General features: G+C 40.8%; 3 protein-coding genes across 5 annotated transcripts in view; all 3 read left to right on the forward strand.

The window, feature by feature from the left end:
- Positions 1-77: 77 nt before the first annotated feature.
- On the forward strand, positions 78-16,433 carry RB195_025593 (uncharacterized protein; the record flags this gene model as incomplete). Of its 2 annotated transcripts, none has more annotated exons than XM_064213808.1 (10): positions 78-117; positions 270-388; positions 517-716; positions 1,825-2,474; positions 2,533-10,301; positions 10,501-10,599; positions 11,848-12,048; positions 14,905-15,612; positions 15,740-15,878; positions 16,276-16,433. In XM_064213808.1, the coding sequence occupies 10 exons, from the start codon at positions 78-80 to the stop codon at positions 16,431-16,433; spliced, it is 10,083 nt and encodes a 3,360-aa protein (XP_064069689.1). The 2 variants fall into 2 exon arrangements, with proteins under 2 accessions (XP_064069689.1, XP_064069690.1); XM_064213809.1 differs by having other exon boundaries at positions 14,905-15,444.
- Positions 16,434-21,279: 4,846 nt separating this feature from the next.
- On the forward strand, positions 21,280-21,522 carry RB195_025594 (uncharacterized protein; the record flags this gene model as incomplete). Its single annotated transcript, XM_064213810.1, has 1 exon — positions 21,280-21,522. One exon carries the CDS (start codon positions 21,280-21,282, stop codon positions 21,520-21,522), a length of 243 nt encoding a protein of 80 aa, XP_064069691.1.
- Positions 21,523-22,128: 606 nt separating this feature from the next.
- Positions 22,129-23,503, forward strand: part of RB195_025595 (uncharacterized protein) — a gene marked incomplete at both ends in the record, with an annotated part of 31,854 nt that continues 30,479 nt past the window's right edge. The window contains one exon of one of the 2 annotated variants that reach the window (XM_064213811.1): positions 22,129-22,564. In XM_064213811.1, coding sequence (XP_064069692.1) covers positions 22,129-22,564 — 436 coding nt within the window. Of the gene's footprint in view, positions 22,696-23,503 lie in introns of those variants that run through there. The other variant, XM_064213812.1, reaches the window with a different exon arrangement.

Genomic DNA, 23,503 nt, shown 5'->3' on the forward strand with positions numbered 1-23,503 from the left:
GCACTGCGTGATCACGTAAGTCTTTGATATTCTAGAGCGTGAGTTTTGGAAAATATATACTTTTTAAGTGAGACACGATGGGCGCCTCTTCACCATCTTCTGAGGCAGCTGCTGAGAGTGAGGCTCTTGTAGTCAACATCTTCTTGGCTAATGATAAAAATTCGGCTTTCGTTTTTGTTTAAATCTAGATTAAAAAATATCCTATAAAATAAAGCTTAAGATAAGTTCGATGTAAGAATGCGTCGAAACGTTAAATGAACAGGTTTTAGATAATAAGCTACTCACAGCTGACGAATATCGATTGATCGTTCTTCGAAGCATTGCTGAAGGTTGTTCATGGAAGCAGATATTGGAGAAATTATTCTCCGACAAATCAAGGCAGCATCCGGTAAGTGTTCAACATTCTCTTTGAATTGTTGCACTCGAGTGTTTTAACAGAAAAAAGCCACGCAGGCGTTTCATTTTGAACCATTTTTTTTCACTTAAAAAAAGTCATGCGAACGTAATGGTTTGCAGGTAGTGTTGCATGCAGTTCGAGATTTTTATGTGGAAACATTGTCGGAATTCGTAACAAACGATGTTCTGGACAATATCACCGAACTTTGTTGCAGCCGAAATCAAGAATTTCTATCTAGAGTAAAGGAGTACGAAGATGCATCTTTAGATTCGAAATCTTGGAAAACGCTCCCCAGTTGCACCTGTAAAGACAAGAGGAGGTAATTTCTCGTTTTCTTTTTTGTTCCAGCAAACACATCATTTCCCTTATTTTCTATTCGTTTGACTTCGCTATTACCCAACAGTGTATTTTTCTGAATCATTTGAACACTTCTTATGGTACTTAACACTATGCACTTAACTAGGTAGTAATATTTTACTTCATGGGTGACACAACAAAACAGACACCTTGAATCATGACTGCAAATTTCGTTTCTTCGTTCGTAGACAAACGCCTTGTCGTTTGTGAACTTTTCTGTTGGTATTAACTCTTGTACCTTTACAGTTCCTAGCTATGGGGTGTAAAATGTTGTGCGGTATTATGTTTCTCTTGTTTAAAGATAATAACCATAAGGACTTTTTCTTTAGTACTATGAGTTTTTGCATATCTGGCTAGCGTAGGACCCTGACTGAATGGCACTGAATCGCAAAACTATTACGAGTTAGTGCTGAGCGACTTGTAACGTGACAGAATTCGTGCAATTCTGTGATTAGCCAATGTCTAAAAAATTCTAAACAATCTAGTTCAAATAAGCAGCAGAAGCCCCTCCCTAATCTGCGTAATCGTGGACTCTTTGCGGATTGCCATCTTCTTATTGTCCGTAATAAGTTATATCGTAGTGGATAACGGTGCAAGTAAGGCTGTTTCACTTTAGGTAGTGAAGTGAAACAGCCTTGTTTGCACCCTTTTTACTAGATTACATTCGTGACCTACACGCCACCCCCATTTATTCTTGGTGAGGTCTCAAAATCGTCAGTTTCGTGGTATACCGCTTTTAGAGATCAGTCGCTCCGTTTTGTTCCATGCATACTGTTGCGCAAAGTTTCTTTTTCACACCAACGAGGTTACCAAGCGAAACTCTTTTATCATGGATTCCGCTGCTTTTCGGGTATAAAGAGTTGCTTCGTCGGGTGGACTGATGACTCCGGCACTGAATTATTCGCATACTATGTACGTTCTAAACGTGACCCATTAGCAGACGGAACCAATACCGACTCAGCTTTCAATGTAAAGTAATGTAATGTGATTCGTAAGAATAAACATTTCTCCGGGAAACCGATATTTACGTACAGACTTCTGCTGGGAGCTTACTAACTCACTATTTCCAGGGTCGAATTGGAACAACAACAGCTTATTAATCTCGATGCCGTTCTCAAAGATGAGCCAAGAAGACGGAAACAGATCGTAGCGAAGTTTCACCGGTTGCTCAATGAGTTAGTCCCGCATTTTTCAAGCGAAAAAGTCGAGAAGGAACTACTGCGAGTTATTGTCAGCTGGTTCAAATCAGGCGAAATGACCTTGTCGCACTTTCTCATATGGCATAATTCGTTGGCAAAACAGAAAGAGGTGCATCTCAGTGACCTGAAAAATGCAAAATGGACGCTGACAAACACTGAGGACACGTTTTTCGATCGGTTCCAGGTCGCTCTCAATGAAATTCCTACGAAAGACTTGTCTACTGAGAATAGGAACCAACTCAAAGAGTTTTTGACTGGAGTTATAACAACAGGAACGACGTTGCAAGAAACCAACGGGAAACGTCACAGAATGTTATCAAAACTGTTTTATCTGAGTAGTTACAAAAGTCATTTGGAGGATAAACTTAGCAAAGATAAATCTATTTCTGAAATTAACCTCTATGCGGAGTATGCAATTATTGTGGACTGCAGTCTTTCGAATGAGAAGTGGCACGGAATCAACCTATCTCTTGTGGCGGAGAAAATCATAATTAAAGGGAAATGCGAGATCAATTTATCAGGTAGGTTACTTGGTATAATTTTCCAGGAAATGTACATATGTACGTTTCTGCATTTCAGGACTCAACCATCGCCGCGACATTAGAGGAAAAGCGCGAAGTGGAAGAAATAGAGGAGAGAAGGGAGAAAATGGCAGTGATGGAATTGCGGGCGAGTCAAGTGGCAACATCTTCCTTTGCGCAAACGAAGTGAAGAATCCAGGGAATTTGAAGGTCATCTTAAATGGAGGCGATGGAGAAGGAGGACAAGATGGAGGGGAGGGAGTTGACGGGCTTCATGGAAGAAAAAACACCAAAGATGATCTGAATTCTCTTCTTCCTAAGTACGAATCTCTCTACTTATGTGACTGGACCGTATTCAGTAATTACGACCCCGGAAAAGGATGGACCAAAACGTTTGGAGAGAGCAGATACAAAGGATTTGAAGAGTGGATAGAGCGCACATACAAGTGCGACGATGGTCGTGAGATGGACTTCGCCATAGCAGGAATGCGAAAGCTGCTATGTACAGTATACGATTTTAGATTCGTACTCAGAGGAGGGAAAGGTTCAATGGGATCAGAAGGTGGCGCGAACGGAGTGGGAGGTGAAGGAGGGAATCGAGGTGTTTTCACAGCTCGAAGAATCTCGACTGCGGATCGCATAACTGGAATAGACGTAGAAATGAAGAGAGGCAATGATGGTGTTGACGGCAAGTGTGGAAGACCTGGAGATCCTGGAAGCAATGGAAACGATGTGGCATTCATTGATCAGTCTGGGGGCTGGAATGGGTTCGGTAGGGATGATGACCTTTGGAAATATGGGCTCAGTAGTGAACAGAGCCTTAGTTATACTTATCATTATGAGTCGGAGAAGTACACACGGCTTAGTGGATACAGAATGTACAAACTAGGGAAAAAAGACTGTTTTGTTGGTATATCGACTACCAGTGTCGATAAAATTCAATCTACAAAAAGTACTGAGAAACGCTGTACAAGTGATAGACAAAGGCGTTCACAGGCAGTCAGTAAACAAAATATCTCCGTCGATATGGTTCTTGGGGAGTACATGACCCAGTGCGTGGGAGAGGAAGTCGACATTGACTACAATAAAAATGCCGAGTTTTGCGTACATGTTGTGGAGGAAACCGAAGAGGAACAACGAGCAAAGGAGCAGATTACGGTAGTGAAAGTGCACGTAGATGATGAGAAAACACGATATTACAAGAAAGAGCAAAAGAAAACTATTGAACCTGAAAAAGTTGTGAAACGAGTTCACAGTGCGGTTAATTTGGGCACGTCGAACACCCTTGAAGATCTCATCTCTCTGTGGAATGATGTGTTCAGTGCACCAATCGATGTCAGTGGAATCATTGAACAGAATTTGGACAAACTAGCTGAGCAGACAAATAACGTCGAACAAAATCGTCTCGCTTTTGAAAACAGATCTCGTCTTCGCAACGGAATGACGCGAGATGACGTTCAGGAATTTGCTAATGGACTGATAAGCAGACTAAAAGAGAAGAAACTTCTTTCCAGCTTGCCTGAAGATGAATCTGTGCCTGTGGAGGACGTGTTTGATCTCTCCCTCAAAAGAGAAGGAGCTGAGCTTATCGACGTACGTCCCGTGCCCTTGGATGATTTCTGGAGTACGGTGGATGGTCTTGCTGATGGATTTCGTAAGCAGGAGATAGATAAGCTTTTCAACCAACTGGAATATAAATCTGCGTCAACCGCTCTTCTCATAGCGCTACACAAAATTAACGAATATCTATCAAAATATGACAAGATCTTTGAGAACTACAAGAAAGCAGATCTGAACTGGTGTAACGTAAACGAGGCTAAAGCATTCTTGAGAACATTTGTGAGCAGCGAGGAGCGAAATAAACTTCTAGACGATGATCGTGTTGCCGAAGATCAAGCGAAAGACAGCGTTGAACATCTCCCTTCCGAAGATGATGCATCAAAACAAAACGAGAAGAAAGAATCAAAATGGGTCAACTTTACCGACTCCGTGTCCAACTTCCTCAAATCATATAGGGATGAATCTTTCAAAGATGTTGCCGAGCTGATGAAAAAACATATGAAAGAAATCATAAGCACGTTTGAGAGTTTTGCGCAATTGTTAAACCACAACCCACAGTTGTACGATAGATTTTCGATTGAGAAGAGTACAGTGAGACAACAACCATCAGTTCCTGGATCGACTCCGATGAGTCTTGTGCACATGTACTTTGTGTCACAACAAATACTCGAATACAATATGAAACTTTTCCGGTATTATCAGGTTTATGAAAAAAATATCCTAACACCGCGTGATTGGTTCAACGATGATGAGGATATCATTCTGACGATTGAAGATTTCACCTCGCTTCTGAGTAAAAAGGGGATGCCAACAAACCTAACTGATATGAAGAAGTTTATGCTCCGAAATGGAATCAAATGTGCTGCATACAGGTTGTTCATTGCTGATCAACAAAATGTTAACGTCCAGGTCTTTTGCCACAGTGGTTATTCAAAAATGCGTTTGGTGGAGAATCTGAATCCATTCGTGGATAAGGTCCGGATGCTATACATAAGCAAAACGGGAAAAGTATCTAGCATTAGCGCTGATTTGGTGATACGCAAGCTCCGCCGTAGCCTGGAATCACGCCGGCTGAACATTCCCGTGCCTACATCAAATGGAGAACTGGACTTGACACCGTACTTTTCCGACAAATATATTGTGGAAGAATGGAGCAGAGCAATGGATGTTACATCAGGACCGAAATTTTTGCGATTTCTTCAGAAGATATTCTCTTTAAGAGGATGTTCTTTTTCTATTCCTGAATTTCAGTTCATGTTGAATACTGTCATTGATGTAATTTGCAACTTCAACGTATCCACCGATAATCTTGTCTCTTGTGTGCTTTCTAAGGATGGCATAATTCATGATCTTTGGTTAGCGATTCGTCTCATTGCTGCCATGAGAGAGAACGCGCCAAAATTCAAAGCGTTAGTCGCAGATGTCGCGGTTATTCAAGAACCCATGTTGAGGACACTTTTCGGTTCAAAACTGCATGAAATCGAGCTCGATCAGCCTACGCTTAGAAACCTCATTGACATGTTGTCACATGCAGAGGATCGAGTAACGCAGCTGGAAAAGATTTCCTTGTCCGAATGGGTTGACATCGCCAAATGCCAAACCTGGGTGTCCTATGCTCCTTTGCTCAAGGAGTACGGGACTGTTGGCTACTTCTTCGTCTTCCTCAACTCACTTGGGCAATCCGAAGGTGAACACCTTCGTAGACTCATTGATAGGATTGCTAGAAATGGCGAGGTGATGATTTTTGAAAAGGTCATATCACTTATTTCTTACATGATCGCGTACAAAGAGCTGGAACTTAGTGAAGAATCCGTGGAAGATGTAAAAAGACTTCTGGAATCGGCAAGTTTACTTTCTTCTTCGACACTGATTAAAGACAGGCTGAACTTTGCTTCACTCGTTCAGTCTGGATATGCCCAAAAATTTGGTAATATTTATCTTCTCACTAACGAAGCTATGCAGCTTGCTTGGATGAAAGAAGTCATGAAGTCACCGGTATGGACTCGTGTCTTCCCGTCAAACGACCGTACGCTTTCTGATGTTGTGCGGCTCACGATTAATCCACAGGATGATGAGAAACAGAAGGAATCTCGAAGAGCTGCTTTGAATGAAATCGAGGGCTTGCTGAAAAATACTGGAACGAAGGATCCTCATCTAATAATTCTGAAGCAAATCGATGAAGTGTTGCTAAAGAAGCGAAAAATTCGTCTCCGAGATACACAGAAAATAGCAGTTCTTAGTGCCGTAAAAAACAAGAAAAACTTATTGTCACAGGTGAATACTGGTGAAGGAAAGAGTTACATTATTGTTGCCCTTGCAATAATGAGGATAAGGACAGGAGACGAGAAGGAGACGGTTGACATCATAACGAGCTCATCTGTTTTAGCTCAGAGAGACGCAGAAAGCATGCGAGACATATACAAAGAATTCGGAATCACAGTTTCACATAATTGTGATGAAGATATGGAGAAACGAAAGAACGCATACAGCTGTAGAGTTGTTTACGGTGACATTACAAGATTTGAAAGAGATCATCTACTGCATAATTTCTACAAACGGAATATACTTGGATCACGTGTAAGATGTAACGTTATCGTCGACGAAGTGGATAGTATGTTGCTTGACAACGGTAGCAACATGCTGTATCTGTCGCACAATATTCCTGGACTTGAGCAGCTGGAATCATTGTTTTTGTTTATTCATAAACAGATTTACATGCCTGCATTTAATGCTGAAGATGAAGAAAATTTTAATTCACAAGAACTCCGGAAGAAAGTGTTGATGGATATGTGTGGACTAATAACAAAGAAGGATGTGGCTGGTCTTCTGTATGATGAGAAGAAAACTTCGGATATCGGAGTGATATGGCGTTTGCTGCTGAAGAACCACATCATCGACGAAGAAGGTCTTTTGCTTTCGCCCACTCTTAACAACATTAAGGAACTTGCTGTGGAACTGAAAACTGAATGCGGTGTTACTTTGGCTGGTAGAGTCCTTGCAATGCTAACCATCGTGCGGAACCGAACGAGGGAGATAACCGTGCCCGGCTATCTCCGAGACTTTGCCCTATTTCATCTAGACGAGTTCATTGAAAACGCGAAAAAAGCGCTGTTTCTCAAACACAACGATGAATATGTAGTGGATGTGGATCACACTGGAAGAAGTGGTGATCTACAACCGCTTGTCACTATTATTGACAAAGGCACCGGAACGGATTTGAGTACTTCGCAATGGAGTGAAGGATTACATCAATTCCTCCAACTAAAACACGGATGCCGTTTATCACCACTGAGTTTGAAAGCAGTTTTTATCTCCAACGTATCCTACCTTAAGGGCTATGTAAGGCTCAATGGTTATAGTGGAACATTAGGATCGAAAGAAGAAAGCAGTAGCCTGGTCACACTTTACGATGCCGATCTGGTGAGAATCCCTACATGGAAGGCAAAAACATTCAACGAAAATGCACCGGTATTGGCAACAACAACTGAGGAATGGATCAAAGAAATCTACGACGAGACGTGCGATCAAGTTCTCGCGTCAAGATCAGTCTTGATAATTTGTCAATCTATCGCTGAAGTGGAGAATTTGTACAAAGGACTTTCAAACTTGTATACGCAGGAGCCGAAGCCTCGCCAAACCAACCTCAAGGACACCTTCGACAATATTGTCGTCTACAAGAGAGAGTTTGATGAATTCGATTTTTCGAACACCGGCGGTCTTATGTGCTCGAGATTGATCATTTCTACGAATCTTGCTGGACGTGGAACTGATATAATCCTCACCAAGCAGCTTGCAAGTGCTGGAGGCCTACACATAATTGTTTCGTTCCTCCCGGAAAACAGCCGAATTGAGGACCAAGCATACGGTAGATCAGCACGGTGTGGTCAGCCAGGATCTGGACAAATCATCACCTTAGTTGAGAATGAGAATGCAACGAATATTTTCCAGCTAAAACAGTTCCGCGACAATGCTGAGGTGCATCGTCTTCGCTCTCTCAAACAGTTCTACGACTATCATATTGAAGTTGAAGAAACGTGTCTCACTCTTTTTAAGGATTTCTGTAGTGGTGTATTGTCGAGTGTTTATAGTCACTCAGAAGATACTCTGCCAACATTACTGCAAACGGTTTACTTTGCGCTTTTAGATGAATGGGCAATGTGGCTGGACAGGAAGACGGAAGCAATTAAAAAGTGTGAGCAGAACAAAAGTAACCAAGAAAAGGAACAGATTATTGAGTCTGTCAAAGAGTTTCTCAAGGACCACCCACTGCCAGAAGTCCGAAAGACGGCCGCTGACGCAAAACCAAACGTGCAAAAAGCTTTTACTTGGATTACTTGTCCTCAGCCGTTCCTCGCTTCCGCATTGATCGATATTGCCAATGGTGAACTTTCGTCGGCTTCGCAAACTCTAGATAAGGTATTGGAAGATTTTCCGGAATTTGCTGCCGAAGCGTACTATTACAAAGGCGTAGTCAAACAACAACAAATCCGTCAAGTTAAGACCACTGTCCTTCGAGAAATAGTTAGTGTGGGCTATGCTCCGGAAAGGATCATAGAAAATGACGAAGAAATGTTGAAGCAGGCGACTATCTGCCTTCTAAACGCTAGAGGGTTGTTCACAGCTCGAGCTCAGCAGAAGAATCTGATGAGTAGTATTGTTTGTACACTGCAACAGAACCCATGTATTGTGAAATCTCGCGGTTTTGCCGTGCAACAGGAAGAAGCCGTCGCTGTACTCGAGACTTTTGTAGGGCACATCGACGACATCCTAGGACATACTGTAAAACCTGACGACGTTCGGCTGTATGGCGAACCACCGTCGATGCATGTTCGTCGCTTTAGGGAGTTTCGAAGAGCTGGTATTTTTTCACCGACCACGTTATCTAAATCATACACAAGGATGCAGCTGGACATGATTTCTTACAATCACGGGATTTCTGTTCCAATGTTGAGCTCAGCATTGCACACATTGAACAATAGTGCCGATATTGACGAGCACGATGGGTTTAAAGTCATAACAGCTGACGTTCTTGCTGAGGCCTTTTCTATGCCTAGTGTCACTGGCTTCTGGGACTCGTTACGACGTGCAGGATGTTTCTTTCGAGAGAATGTTTACGTTGCTGTGAAAAAGTCACAGTTTTCCCATGTTAATGTTGTGAAGAGCTTAACACCAGTCACTCTCAAGAGAACTCCCTTCCTAATACAGCTGTCTGAAAACAACCTGGATGAGTGTAACCTCTATGATGTAGGTGGAGCAGCACGGGAACTCAGAGAAGACGATGTGAAGAATCATGAACTGCAGGAGTGCTTGGAAGTTGGTACAGCAACGATCGAGGTCGTAGCGGAGATGAATCCACTCGTTCTTCATTCCATCGAACATTTAGATCAGTTCGATTTTCTTACAAAAGAGATGCTGATGAGGGAGCTAGCAGTATCACCCACAGAAGCCGCCTGGATTTTGGAAAAACTCGTTGAACGCAACATTTTACTGAGAAGAATAGCTAAAGTTGAGTGCGAAACTGAAGAAAAGGATGAGAACGAAAACTTGGTATTTGAAAGAAATGAGAGCGACGGAGATGAAACTAACACGAGCGGGAAGGAAATGGATGAAAATGACAATTCAGGCGAAGAAGTTGTCTATCTTTTGGTGGAAAAAATAAATTGTGACATGTTCCCTGAAAATATTCGGTCGATTTTAGAAAGATTGCTGACCAAACAATTCTGCTACGGATATGCGTTAAAATCGTTACGTAGTAGTGTTCGTGAGGCAATTTCTGGAAAAAACGTTGTGCACAGGATCCTGCTTCCTTCAAAACCTTACTCCGATCTTCATGCTAATCTCCTGGCCTGCGGAATACTTAATCATGAGAGGTTAACCCGACTATTGACGGATGTTTACTCACCCGATACGCATTTCTTCTCAAAGGATGACCATTTCATCGATAAGGTGATATACGACCGTTTGCAGTCGAAAGCACCATGGATCCTTATAAACAAATGTAAACTTGTTTCTACAGTCACATATCTCAAAGAGAAAGGTATTTTGCCTGGTCAAGAGATGCGAAAGATTATCTGTGGTGGAATGCGTCAAGTAGCGGTCATCACGAAGCCTAACCCATGGATTTGGGCTCTCGGATTGTTCGTGGTTTTAGCTTGTGTAGCTGTCGCAATATTTCTCGGTCCTGTCGCTTTAGCAATAGGACTTTGTGCTTTGGCACCCGTCGGAACAACGTTATTCGTGCTAGCTGCCATGGGTGCTAATCAGAAGGTACAGTTAATAAGTGGATATTTTTATGGCATTTTTCGTCGGTTTTGGAAAACTATTTCTGAGTGTGTTACTCGAAACGCGAACCGATACATTTTCAAAAGCTTTTTATCTGTGAAATTTGTTAGACCATTGTTTCCTAGTAGTAATATTTTTCCTGGAATTTTTTCCGTTCTCAGTTCTTGCAAAGGTGAAAGTTTAGATACACTCTACTATAGACGAGTTCAAAATTCTCAGGGATTTCCATGAGGTAGCTATCGCACAAAAGGAGAAGGAAGCCAGAGATAATGTCCTCATCAAGGTAAGAAAATACCGTAATTTTTCAAAGCGTTAAACGTCTTGCTGATTTTTCTGTACACCACGTGAGTGGAACAAATAAAGTGTTGCGTTGACGAATAATTCGTGGTGCTTAAAAATTCATATAGGTACAAAAGTACGAATACGGGTACGGGTAAATAAGTACGGGCAAAATGCTGTATATCATTTGATAGAAAATTCCTCGTTCTCGCAATGAAAGTGCATTTTGATTTTTTAATTTTTCGGATACTTGTTTCTGCTGCTCATTAACATAGTGCGTTAGGTGAGCAAAATGGATCATTTTCAACATGGTCTGCTTTTTCCATTTTTTCAAGGTATTGATATCGTCGAAACTGACTTCGAGTTCTGTTGTGTATCGACGGTATTGAATAAGCTAAGAACATCTTTAAGAAGAACGGTAGGACATGGGAGAGGAATAACAAAAAACACATTGAAAAAACAATAGGTATGGTCGACTGGTGTGTGACCTGTGTTAAGGTAGAATCCTTATTTTTGAACCGCGTTTTTCAAAAATGGGAAGAGTTTTCAAGGATTGTTCCTTCTCCGTACACAACATCGATCTCATCTCGAGTGTCCTGATCGCGTCAATTAGCTTTTAAAAAAAAAACAGATTGTTTCGAAAATGCTGTGTTTAGCCCAATTAACACTCCATTTTTATAAATTGAAAAAACAAAAAGTAACAAAATTAAAAGTTCGGAACACAACAGTCTTCTAGGGAGGGAAACTCTCTATCTATGTTCTGCAACATCTTCCCAATGTCGTTAATTTTTATGTGCACTTTTAAACTTCAGAAAAAAGAGGAAACTAATTATCATTTAACCAAATGCATCTGTATGAAAAAATCTTCCACTTGCTATATATGACAAAAGCAGCGATATCACGATTTTGACGTAGTTCGGAACGTGGCGTATAGTTCGAGTAGTAGATTGCGGAACCAGCGTCCTTACGCTCTTCTTTATCTCTTGTTCATCTTGCTAATCTTTTATGAAAATCGATGGCACAGCAGTGTTTTTTTTTTGTTAGTAATTCCCGCGTTTATTTAATTTTGCTATGAAATGATAAGTTTGCCATATTTCACGATCTCTTTCTACCGTGTACGTTTGTTGTTTATATAATATATGCATTCCTGTACTAAAACACGTTAATTATGACTAGGTAAGGACTCATAACAGTTTCATCCATGAGCAATGTTATATCTCCTAGTATATTATATTTTCATGTTTTTTTTTAGGAAGTACGACACATTAGCAATCTATTCGTGCAATGTATCGCGGAAAAAGCCCGATTCGCCTGCAATCTTACAGACAGTGATGAAGACGTCGCTGATTTGAAAAATGTGGTCAACAGTTGCTGCGAGAAATCCGAACATTTACCTCTACTGAAGGCTGGTATTCGGAGATGGTTCACTTCAAATGCTTTTAGCATGCAGCTGGTGAGTTGTATCTAACATCACGCCAGAAAGATCAATGATAGGGATGAAATAATAGCTGTAGATGGCACCAAATGTGTTCAGCAGAGTGATCTGGAACACGGTTTGATTAAAGGGAACCTTCGGAGAAATTTTCGATATTGGGTTCTCCCCAGTGGTGATTAGAAGATGAAATACATACAGCGTCGTAGCATCAGAGAGCAGCTCTGAAAACACCGTGTCATCTTCTTCCAATCATTTGGTGTTGGCCTCAGCAGGAGAAACCTTCAAGCATCGCTGAATGTACTTACTCTACTACTGCATCTACTATAGCAGCTGATGCACCCGAACACAAAGCAATTGAAGTTGGTGGAAGTGAAGCGACCATGAACTTGCGAAATCCTAGTGCAACTCTTTTTTGAAAATTTAAATTATGGGACCCAAACTAAGTCGGTCTTCGTTTCTGCTCCGAACTGGTGTCTGCCTCCTCAATTATGAGAGTTTTCTTTTCAAGAAGATTTTCGCCGGTGGAAGTGGAAATCCCCTGATAACATGACTTGTGCATTGACTCACTAACCGATGATGGTGCTTAATTGATAATTCAGTAGTGCCATCCTTCACCACTGGTTCTAATCACCACCCCCTTAAAGACATCACCCCACAAACCTGAGGTGGTACGGATTTCAGAAGGAGTATTTGTATACGAGGATAGTAGATTATGGAGAGGGGGTGATTCCGTTCATTTCTTCCTAATCCCCTTTAAAAAACGACCCGCGTACAAAGCTGGCGCGCTCCAATCGAATTCCTTGTGGAAAATAGTGCGCCGGAACGCTCGAAGCCGTATCTTCCGGACAGTTTTTTACGGCAATTAGGAAGAAATGAACGGAATCACCCTTCTCTTAATAATCTACGATCCCGTGTACGAATACTCCACCGGAAGTTCGTACCACTCCAGATTCGTGGGGTGATGCCTTTAAGAGAAATTACATTTCTCTCACAACATAGAAAAGAATGTCATCTATCGCAAATGAAGGAGACAAGAATTCCGACTAATGCAATTTTGAGAGCTCTCTATCCCAGTGTGATTGGCAGATCGAGGAGGACTCAAACCTAGTCTATAACCTTATTTCAGACTATAACGAGTTTGTACCGGACGTGCTCTGAAGCATCGTACACCAATCTTGGACCAAATTATTTTGGATGGCAGCAAGGAAACGCTCCTGCTTCAAAAAAGGACCCAAGGGCTCGATCCGAATGTATCAAGTATGGAACAGTAGGCGAGCACCAGCTCTAGGAGGGCACTGCATAAGGATCTTTTGAAAAAGAAGCAGATGAGAGGTTCGGAGGAAAGTACGAAGGAAGACAGATATGAAAAGATGTTACATGCAGCGCATCGTGTCGAAACTCATGAAGAACTCGCTTAGAATACCACCCGGACAATGTCTCACCCTTCGCTGACTATGGGAAAGCCTTCAGAGACATGGAAACAAACGCAATACTGCTAACCTTAGTTCACAATGTTGTGGACGTGTCATATGTGTGTCGTTTGCGTCAGTTGCTAGGATTATTGCGCCACTACGTCACACACCTTCTATTATACATTCCTCTCACCGAACCATTCTGAAGGGGTGTACGATGTAGCGGTAGCATACCATCGAAGCGCTTCACGGCTGCGTCACAGAGGATTATTAAATCTTCTACCTGGGAAGAAAGGGGCGTACGTAGTATTTTATCTCTAATCTTCGCTTCGCGCACAATATTGTTGACTTTTCGAGGAAAAAGTCAATGTAGCCGGAAGGATTCTCAGTGAGTAGAAGGATGTAGAGAAGAGATCAGGATTGAGGATAAACAAAAAGAACGCCCATTTCATGAAGTACGACTATTGAGAGGCCGAGAAACCCAATTTGAAGGCTCTCACATAGCTCTTCATTGTACTTGTACCTAGGGCTTTGAGCGAGTGTGGAGGACGACTTCTGAACTGAAGAAAAGAGTTACTAACTAAGGAGAAGAAGAGAAAATAAGTTACTTGTTATCCATAGAGCGCTTGAAAACTGTCTTCTAAAATTCGATCTACGTACGCAACACCTGGACAGTAAAAGCTTTGTCGATTTGAAATAAGGAAAATATCTCGTTTCCGCTACCCAGTGGAGCACATATAATATATAAACCTGAGCGTAGACGATCATGTCACGTTATGAGAAGAGTCAACGATGGCTGGAGTAAAAGATCTCTAGAGTAGATCTCAAGAGATGCAAAAAGAAGGAGGCTGCCAACAAGATGGACCGATGTGTCTGCAACATGGATTGACTGCCTCAGATTTCAAACGGATACAGCTCAACAACACCGTTACTCACGAGACCAACGAATTTTTTGGGTTACGATCGCGGAGAAAAGAGTATGTGGGGAAAGATACCACACTGTAAGTGAAGGCAAATCATCTTGGTATCTAAGAGAGCTACTCGTTTCAAGTTCGGCTCATGGAAACTGTGTAAATCTGGAAGTCATCTTGCAAGGTGAAAGAACACAATATCGAAATTCTTCTCTTATGTTGACCTTAAAGATCGAATTGCACAGATGCAGCTCATATTATAGACATAGATGACCGAACACTGTTATTTTGGAAGTGTGGTCATCTCTGATAGTTCTTATGGCTCGAACCTCGTGTTTGCTTTGTTCCTGCCATTTCTCTTATATTTGTTTCCATTGGGTAGGCATTTCAAAAAAAAAATCCTTATTCCCACTGAAACACCATTCACCGGAAGAGGCGTAAAGTATTCTGAAACAAGTCATATTGTGAGAAAATTATCATATTTTGGTAAACACCACAATTTGTATATATATATATATATTTATTTATTTATGAAACGAAGTATTTTTCAGTCCCACTATGGTTTCGTATTCGAAGAAGGTCCACTACCAAATCCACCTACTCGCTTGGATCCTCCAAAAGTTCTTTTTGCTTTTGGCAGTTTGCTTATAGCTGAGATCAACTCTACTCTACGAGGAATGGACAGAAAGAAGACTAAACAGTTGGGCCGAGTCATTAAAAAACGCCTCGAATACAATGAGTTCATGGATATCCAAAACAGCAAAAATGAAGACAAGGGTGCAGAGAAGAGCGAAAGATCTCTACGTAAAGTTCTACGGGACGCATTGAGAGAGACTGTTGATCCGATAGTAGAAGAGTGTATCAGAGACATCGTACAACCAGCGATGAACAAAGTAGAATCTGTAAAAAGAGAACGAAAAGATGCGAAAATAGAAGCTGTGGACGAAAAGTTGATTGCGAAGAAAAAAATTATCTACGACAAGGAAAGAAGAACCAAAAATAACAGCACAGATTTCTTAGCTACGGATCTGCATAACATCTTTCTTAGAATCTGTTTCCGGGAAGCTAGACCCGAAATCATTCAACATATGGTCCATTATAACTATCCTTTGAGCGCCCACTGTGCGACGAGTGTGTTTAACGGTGTTGTTGAGATGTTAAAGAGTTTAAATGTTAAAACTCTGCTTATTAATCTCAAAAGAGACAATGAAACGATTTTCTCCTACAGTGCGACTTCGATCGCTAATAGCGGTATAGAAGTAGGAATTGTTCTCGGCTTACAGCGAAGTTGTTTCTACGTATATGGGAGAGGAAAAGCTGAAACCCAGATGAAACACCATTTGGGCTTATTTGAAGCTTTGTGCGAAGCTATTCGCGGTTTCTCAGACGCGTTCGGACTGGGACCGGAAAGCTTTATTCAGAAACTGGAAGAAATTATCGGCAATTCGTCCGGTGTTGGCAGTACTTGGGTTAGCGAGGCGAAGTGGCACTCAAACGAAAAGCTCGTCTGTCCTGTGTGAACGTGGTGAGTGTCTCTTGTTTCCGGAAAAAAAAAATCCTGTAGCTCCAAATCATCTAGGACTCACCCTATCTTGATTATGTTTCTGGAGAACTGTTTTCTTTTGGTTTGCAGTGGAATTTGTTTTTAGTATTGATTTGGATATATTTTTCATATCTACATCAGAGCACTCTTAATTCTTGTAAATTGTAATGTGTGTTATTTAGGAGCTTAAAAGAGCTTTCTTTAGTTTTCTGTTACTTTAAATTGGTTATATGAGTTTTAGGACAGAACTATGTAGGGGGGAAGAAGTCTTGGACTTGTCATTTTTTGAAGGGTTCTCCTTTTGCACCTTTTTGCATTCAATTTTGAGTTGTTTTCATTATTTCCGCTTAAGAAATGGCTAAAGAAGTTTCGATTTTAGGACAGAACAAGGATATTCACAAAGAAGACGGGATTACGATCTACCACATTAAAAAAACACTTCCGCTCTACGATAATCGTCACTTAGTTCTAGCATGCAGTGCATGTCCAACTGTCCGTTTTAAGGAAATCACTACCTTTCCAGTATTTTCTTTTTGATTATTATTTTCCTTGCGTTTCTTTCAGAATTCTTCACACATTCCCATTAACTAATTTCTCTTACGGTTCTATATATGTTTATTTTTTTGCTATGTGGTGGTATGCTCAAATCGTAATGCAGATTTCTGTATCTTTAGAGCGCCTTATTACTGTCAAGCCAAAGGAATTTGTTGGTTACGCTGTATGCAGGTGTTTTTGTTTTGTTTAAACAACAATCTTTTTTGGACCCAGCTCTACATCTACTTCAACTCAGTGTATTATTATTCGTGAATAGAGTATTCTGCCCAATAGTCATCTACTGCTATAGTTCTTGTGTCAGCTTTTTATCCATATGTGAAAATCTGATTCAATAATTGTTTTTCCTGAATGAGCAGCACTAAAATTCTCTTTCCCTTTTAATTCTTCCTCTGTGTCAAATTAATCAAGTCAGCTCGATGAATCAACCTTTCACATAATGCTAAATCCTTTCCCAAAAAAAGTAACACCTTCGAAACTACAGAAAGACTGGCGTGGTGCTGCTCATATTAGATTTTAAGTTTTAGATTTTAGAATTCTAATTTCTTGTTGTACTGGTTTTTCTTTCGTTTTTTCTTCTATATGGTAAAAAAGAATAAAAAATAATTCTGAATTATTGATTGCTATCATGAATGAAATAGTTGGCAACATGTAATGTCGTGGATGGAGGGGATGAAATCCTTGTTTCACTTCAAGGATTCTGACTCTTTTATCCACTAGAGACTCTGATTAATGCAACAACATAAAGGAATCGATCGACCGATTGTATATAATCCTTTTCATTCGTAATACATTTTATGTTTCATTTCTTACTCTTTCTTCGTTAGCATATCTGAAGTTTGATCTTTCTAATATTATATAATATATTATATTCTAAAAGCCAGCGTACCACGGAGTGGACGGCGTCGAAATCTTTCCATGAATATATGACAGTAGTGGTGTAGTTCACGACCGCGTATTCACGTTCAATTTCATTTAGTAGTGCAGAGGAAATGTGTGAGAAATAACCACGACAGCTCCGATACTCCCTACGATGCAACATGTTACGCGATAGAAAACTTGCATTTCCGTCGTCGTTCGACGCACGAAATTTTACGAATACAAGCAGAATGAGCAACTGAACCTGCCCTGTTGCATAGTGGCAGACGCTTCGCGAATTATTGTCGCTCAATTGCGCGTAATAAGTTGCATCGTTGGGAGGCAGGATCGCACAAAGCTATTCCGCACAGTTTTTCTCTGGATTGCTAAGAGATATGTGATGCGTGACTTTGAATATTTAGTGTGCCGTAGTCCAACGTAGAATGTTTGTTTGCCACGCGGTATCTCAAACTTGGGTAATTAAACTTTATTTCAAACAATTGCTACGAATATAAGACACGACTCATGGCTAAGGCTATGTGATTTAAGAGGTGAATGTTACAACAACGAAGAACTGATTAGGTGACGACATAATATAAAATGATGCACGATGTATATGAATAGAGATATACTGCAAATAATGCACAAATGTATATGGACGAAGATGACGGAGACAAAGGAACTTTGACTGAGCGCGAGGCACCAACTAACTGATTTCTGCCCATGTGCGTCACTATATATATATATATATATATATATATATATATATATATATATATATATATATATTAGATCATGGTGTTGCAGCTGCGTCTTTATCTAAGCGATAGTTTGTATTCGCACTTAACATGTGTTCATGAGTGTTTTTCATAGACATTTGCAGCATAAGTCATTGTATAGTTACCGTAATCCTCTCTTTACTGTCTACCACCTTCGTGATATTTAGTGAGAACGACGTCACATAAGGCCTTGGCCAGTGGCTGATCCCTTCCTCTAACTTCAATATTTTCCGGGTTCAGTGCCAAAATTCAAGTGAGGGAAGAAAAAAAGAAAACGAATGTTAAGGGAAGAGATGTTGGAAAACTAACCAGGTGTGGTCGTATCGCATCGTCTTCCGTTGAAGCATTTCAAGAATCATATTAATGTTATAATAAAAAATATGGCTCCGCTCTAGAAACTTCGGAACAATTGCCCAAGTCCCCATACCGACATCTCCTTGAAAACAAACAACAGTCTCCTTCTTATTTTCCCGATTTTCTTCTACCGAAGCAACGGCAATGAAAATTCTTATTTTTTTGTGGTTTTTGTCCGTATCGAGTATCCTGGTAATATCACATGCTTCTTGGACGAAACGTAGTGTATGTATGCGGCTGATATCTGAACTGATTGCTCCTTTAAAAGAGTATCCAATCTGTTCGCTAAGATATTGAAACTCCATCCTATTCATACGGAATAGTACCGCTAATATCAAATGTGTTAATGAGACACGTTGCACGAAACTAATACTCGGAATCACGCTAAATGTGTTTATTTGATTTGGTCTCATGATCGCGCTCTATTCCTCTCAACCTGTTAAGCTTTCATTCAGTGAATTTTCTTCCATATACACAATAGGAATGAGTTCTTTTTCAAATGAGGATTACATGTGGTAAATTGTCGAAGGAAGCTTTGCTACCTGTGCGGATAAATATGATTGTGCAATTTTGATTAGCATCTTTAAGAATTCTGAAGTTCCAGCGCGGATTTTATTCCTTCTGTTTCAATTTTTTTCTTTGCTTTGGACTAGCGCTGTCTATCATGATCAAGGATGACTTCACACACCAAATGGCTAAATTTACATTTTTTTTTCTTTGGCTACTATTTATATTATATTTCTGTTGACCATTTCTGAGGCTTATAAGGGTTGAACGAAAAGAATTGGAATAAGCAGTTAAACAATTCGTTCACCTCAGATTTCAACTTGGTTCACCGAAAAAATCTGCTTCAAAATTTCCAATGAAGATGCGTTCTGGTTGTTCGATATGAAACGGGGGTACATGATTTTTTAGAATGAGCGATTCGAGCAACAAAAGAGTTCTGGATCAAGCTGGCCGTTGAAACCGTGACAGAGGTAGTAGAGTGTAATAATTTTTCGGAACGGGGGAAAAGGATCTTGTTTCTCGCCATTTCGGATTTCTCACTACTAGGAACATTGACTAGCAACAAATTACACAAATGTTTTAAGTAACCCTAACTCTTCTTCAACGAACCATAAAAGGAAAATCAGTTGGTTATGCATTTAGTTCCTTTCCTTAATTGGAGGGACACATTTTAGTGTATTCAAGAAAACAAATGATTGAATGAATGAACGAACATGCAAATAAGGGATTACAACTCATAGTTTGTAACTCTGAGCACTAATGGTTCCCTTCAAGTGAAGAATTCCAGAGTGACATCTTTAGGACATGATAAAATCTCTGAATCTCTGTTCTTTGAAATCTGGTGACAGAACTATTCAGCCGAACACTAACCTGTTACGTGTTATCCTTATTTCAATAGCCAGTCAATGGCTGACTTATTTGAGTTAATCACTGCACTGATTTGATTTTATTGCCTGACGCTGTTGTCCTATTCCTTCCCGGGGCGTGACGTCCTTGAGCACAGCTCTGCTGAAACCTCCTTGATTTAGAGCAGGAGCTCGTGCACAAATCCATCCATTCGTCACTGTTCCATATTTTGCAAGACCTGTCACGTCGCATGAACTGCTTATCGAAACCGAATGACCCAAATGCCTAAGACGGAGAATGTCTGGCAGTTCAGCGTGACGGTACGGAGTGTCGTCGTCAAAGATTCGACGATCCGTCTGAGTATCTGACCTATTTGGGTTAGCGTACTGCCTAATTATTGATATTCTTAAAATACTTTTAAAAGTTCGTAACTTGAAAAAATATTTGAGGGAGCGCGAATATATTTCAAAGTTATCTTCAGACACTAGGTTAGGATGGATAGAATCTGTGTCTCTCCAATACTTACCTTGTTCTCTATACCATCTCCGGAATCCCGTGAGATACACACTCTCAACAGAGAATGGCGCGGTGAATTTCAAAAGTTTTTTACTATGTTACTAGTCAATAAGTTTAATCGTCTCACGATCGCCGTCGTCGTGTTAGTAATTTTCAGCGAAGATTGCAGCAGCAGGACTATTACTGCAATGTGAATGCGAGGATATTCGTTCAGTAAAGCTCCATTTCTGGTCCCCTCTTGTGGTTTTTTGTAGTGCAGTATAACACTATCTTCCTTCTTGTAGTTTGCTGTGGAATCATCTTTTTTTGCTTGTTATGTCCTACGGAATAATGTTTTTCTTCTTTGTAAGTCACTGCGGAGTCGTCACTTGAAGTAACTAAGTGTAATAGTATAAGAGTGTTTACGAGCGCCACATATTCTATGAAATTAATTTACTGAAGTTTCCTACGAATGAACCTAAGTCCATTTGGTCGCTAATTGTTTTCGCTTGGCACCCACCAGTCTCTTCGCCTATAAATCCTGTTATTTCAATGAATTTATCGCAAAATTTCCATACATTGCAAAAGTTGCTGTCGTGAAGTACATCGCCAAACTCCACATCCCGAAAAGTCAACTGGCTGAATGGAGCATGGAAAGTACGGCAAAAACAGCTTTTGTTTCGTCACGTTGAACTACCAAGCACCATGATGTGAACTAAAAATATCAGCTCTGTTTGAAATTCTGCGACATTTCTGTATTTCGTTTGCTGCGCTACAAGAAACAGGCATCAGCGACCTGACCGTCGACAGTATCGGAGACGTCTATAGCGGCGATGCTGATAAAAAAAAAAGACAGGAGGCTGAGAGATAACTGTTTGGAAGTACCAGAAGAACCTGGTGGAGGGATATCGCGGAACATCATCTAGATGGGCCCTTGAATGACTTTGGGGTCGCAGAGAACGTAAATTCTGGACCACAGGTATCATGCACGTATGGAAACAGCTGAAGGCAACAATAAGGACATCCTTTATGATGAACTCATTGCGCCGGTTTCTAGAATATCGAGCCAAGAGGTGTTTGTTACCGAAATCGACGCCAATGCGAAGATGAGACTTGACGAACAATCCGGTGTACTAGGAAAAAGGACGAAAACTCTCAAACTGCAGCTCAACTACATCCAATCGAGGAACATTCCACACTCGGGAGTTCAAAAATCTAGAGGTGTTCGGTCCTAGCCTACGTGCAATTCTTTTGAGCTCCAAGATAAAGTTCCAGTGTTCTGAAGGAGAAACCGACTACTTTTTATTCTAAATCGAATTTTTATTCTAAATTTTGGCAATGTCACCCAGAAAAAAACCTTGAGAAGGAAGTTGGGTCGTCAACTGAAACAAGACCGCGAGTAAACATCAAGAGCGAGGGAGTTTGAAAAGTCATGGGAGGACAAGAACCTGCTTATGCTTTACTGAAAAAGTGTAAGGGGAAACTGAAAAGATGATCATCAGTTCTCAATACTGAAAATGAAGTCACTATTGGTGAGACAACTCTGCCAATCTGGAGAGAGTGGTTTAACGTCCCGCTGAAAACACATGCCGTAAACAGGAAACCGTAGACCGAGTGGTGCACAAGTGCAGAGCGCTAATGTGAGCTTGGAAATTGACAATAATCCGGTGTGCTAGGAAAATACCCAAGATGGAATTAGCGCAGAAGCAATGATATGAGTCGAAATAACCAGTGAAGCACAAGGTTATGGAGCGGATTATCATTAATCGAGCTACTAAACATCGCGAAGAAACAACGCGCGACAAGCATTCGTCCTGGCCGATTCATCCATCGTTAGTAGAATGATCGAAATCTGGCAGCGACAGTGGAAGCCAATGCAATTAGCCTTTCTGGAAGTAGAAGCGGAACCGTCTCCTAACGCTATCCGCGCTATTGAAGTACAAGGAAAGTTCGTTCGTCTAATTTATGATATGAAGCAACAGACAATTGCTGTGGTTCGAACACCAGTGGGATATAAAACCTCGTTTATAGTGCTATGTGGAGTAAGACAAGGGCGTCGACAGCACCCTTCATGTTCATCTTCGCTGCGGAGGACAGTTGATCAGTGTTTTGCCAACGTTGCCTTAGAGCTTTTAGTGTGCCTCTTCACCATTCTCGAGAACTCGTACGATATTGTCACACTTCCGGAATGTACTATGGAGCTCCTATATATTGTCAACCTTGCATGGAAACTAACTGCAGCCTTCGGATTCTTTGTCATGACAAGTGAAAGCGGAGGTGGGTCTCCTCGAGGCCTCCAATCTGAATTCCTGAGCTGTATTTTAAAGAACAACTGCAGCTACAAGAGTGATATACAGCAGAGATGGGCTGAAGCCTTTTTCGCGTTTATCTATTTAACCAAATGTTAGTGGTTAACTGTTATCGCCCACGAAGCTATGCTTTGAGACTAAGCATTCGCCATTCGCACCTCCCTCCCCTCCCCTCTCCTCCCCCATGATCTATGGCTCTGTGACGTGACCAGAACCGCCTATGGTTCTTTTTACACATCTACTTAGCTAAATTTTGGCTTAGAGTATGACACGATGAAAGGTATCAACATCTTGGACTGCCATCAAAAGTGGCCTCAGAAAACCTTCAGAGTGAGGCTTAGGCTTAAGCTTAAGAGTAGTAATGACGCAAAAATTCGTAGGATGTTGAGTGACAGTGAATAGATCAATTCTTTTGAAGCTTTTGCTGGAAAAAGGTGGGTAGAGCTATATTCAAGTATGACATATCTGACCGAAGATGCGGGAAATCGGGTCAGGAGAAAATACAAGTCTGCCGACTAAGTGAATTAAGCCATATCTTGGTGAGAGCAAGCTTAGCTCAAAAAAAGTCGCGGGCTTATTCAACTACGGAAAAATCTGATCATCTGCTTATTATGTTGTTCTGTAATTTTTTAAGACCTACTTCATGCATGCGCTAAGGACGTATCATCTATGTATCACTGATCGTGTATGCATCAATCGCCTGTCCTACCAACTATAGGGTCCGTGAATTATTCATTGCATCCTTCTTTCTGTTAATGAAAACACTAGTTTCCTCTGAAACATTGTTTCGTTTTGACTGAATGCTATAATTAATATTTCGTTTACCTTTTCTTCTCACGCCCTTCCTCCAATTGCTCTTCGGATGTATTAATAACCATATTATAATTGTTATATAATTAACATTGGC

The sequence above is a fragment of the Necator americanus genome, chromosome X, assembly GCF_031761385.1.
Source record: "Necator americanus strain Aroian chromosome X, whole genome shotgun sequence".
NCBI lineage: Eukaryota > Metazoa > Nematoda > Chromadorea > Rhabditida > Ancylostomatidae > Necator > Necator americanus.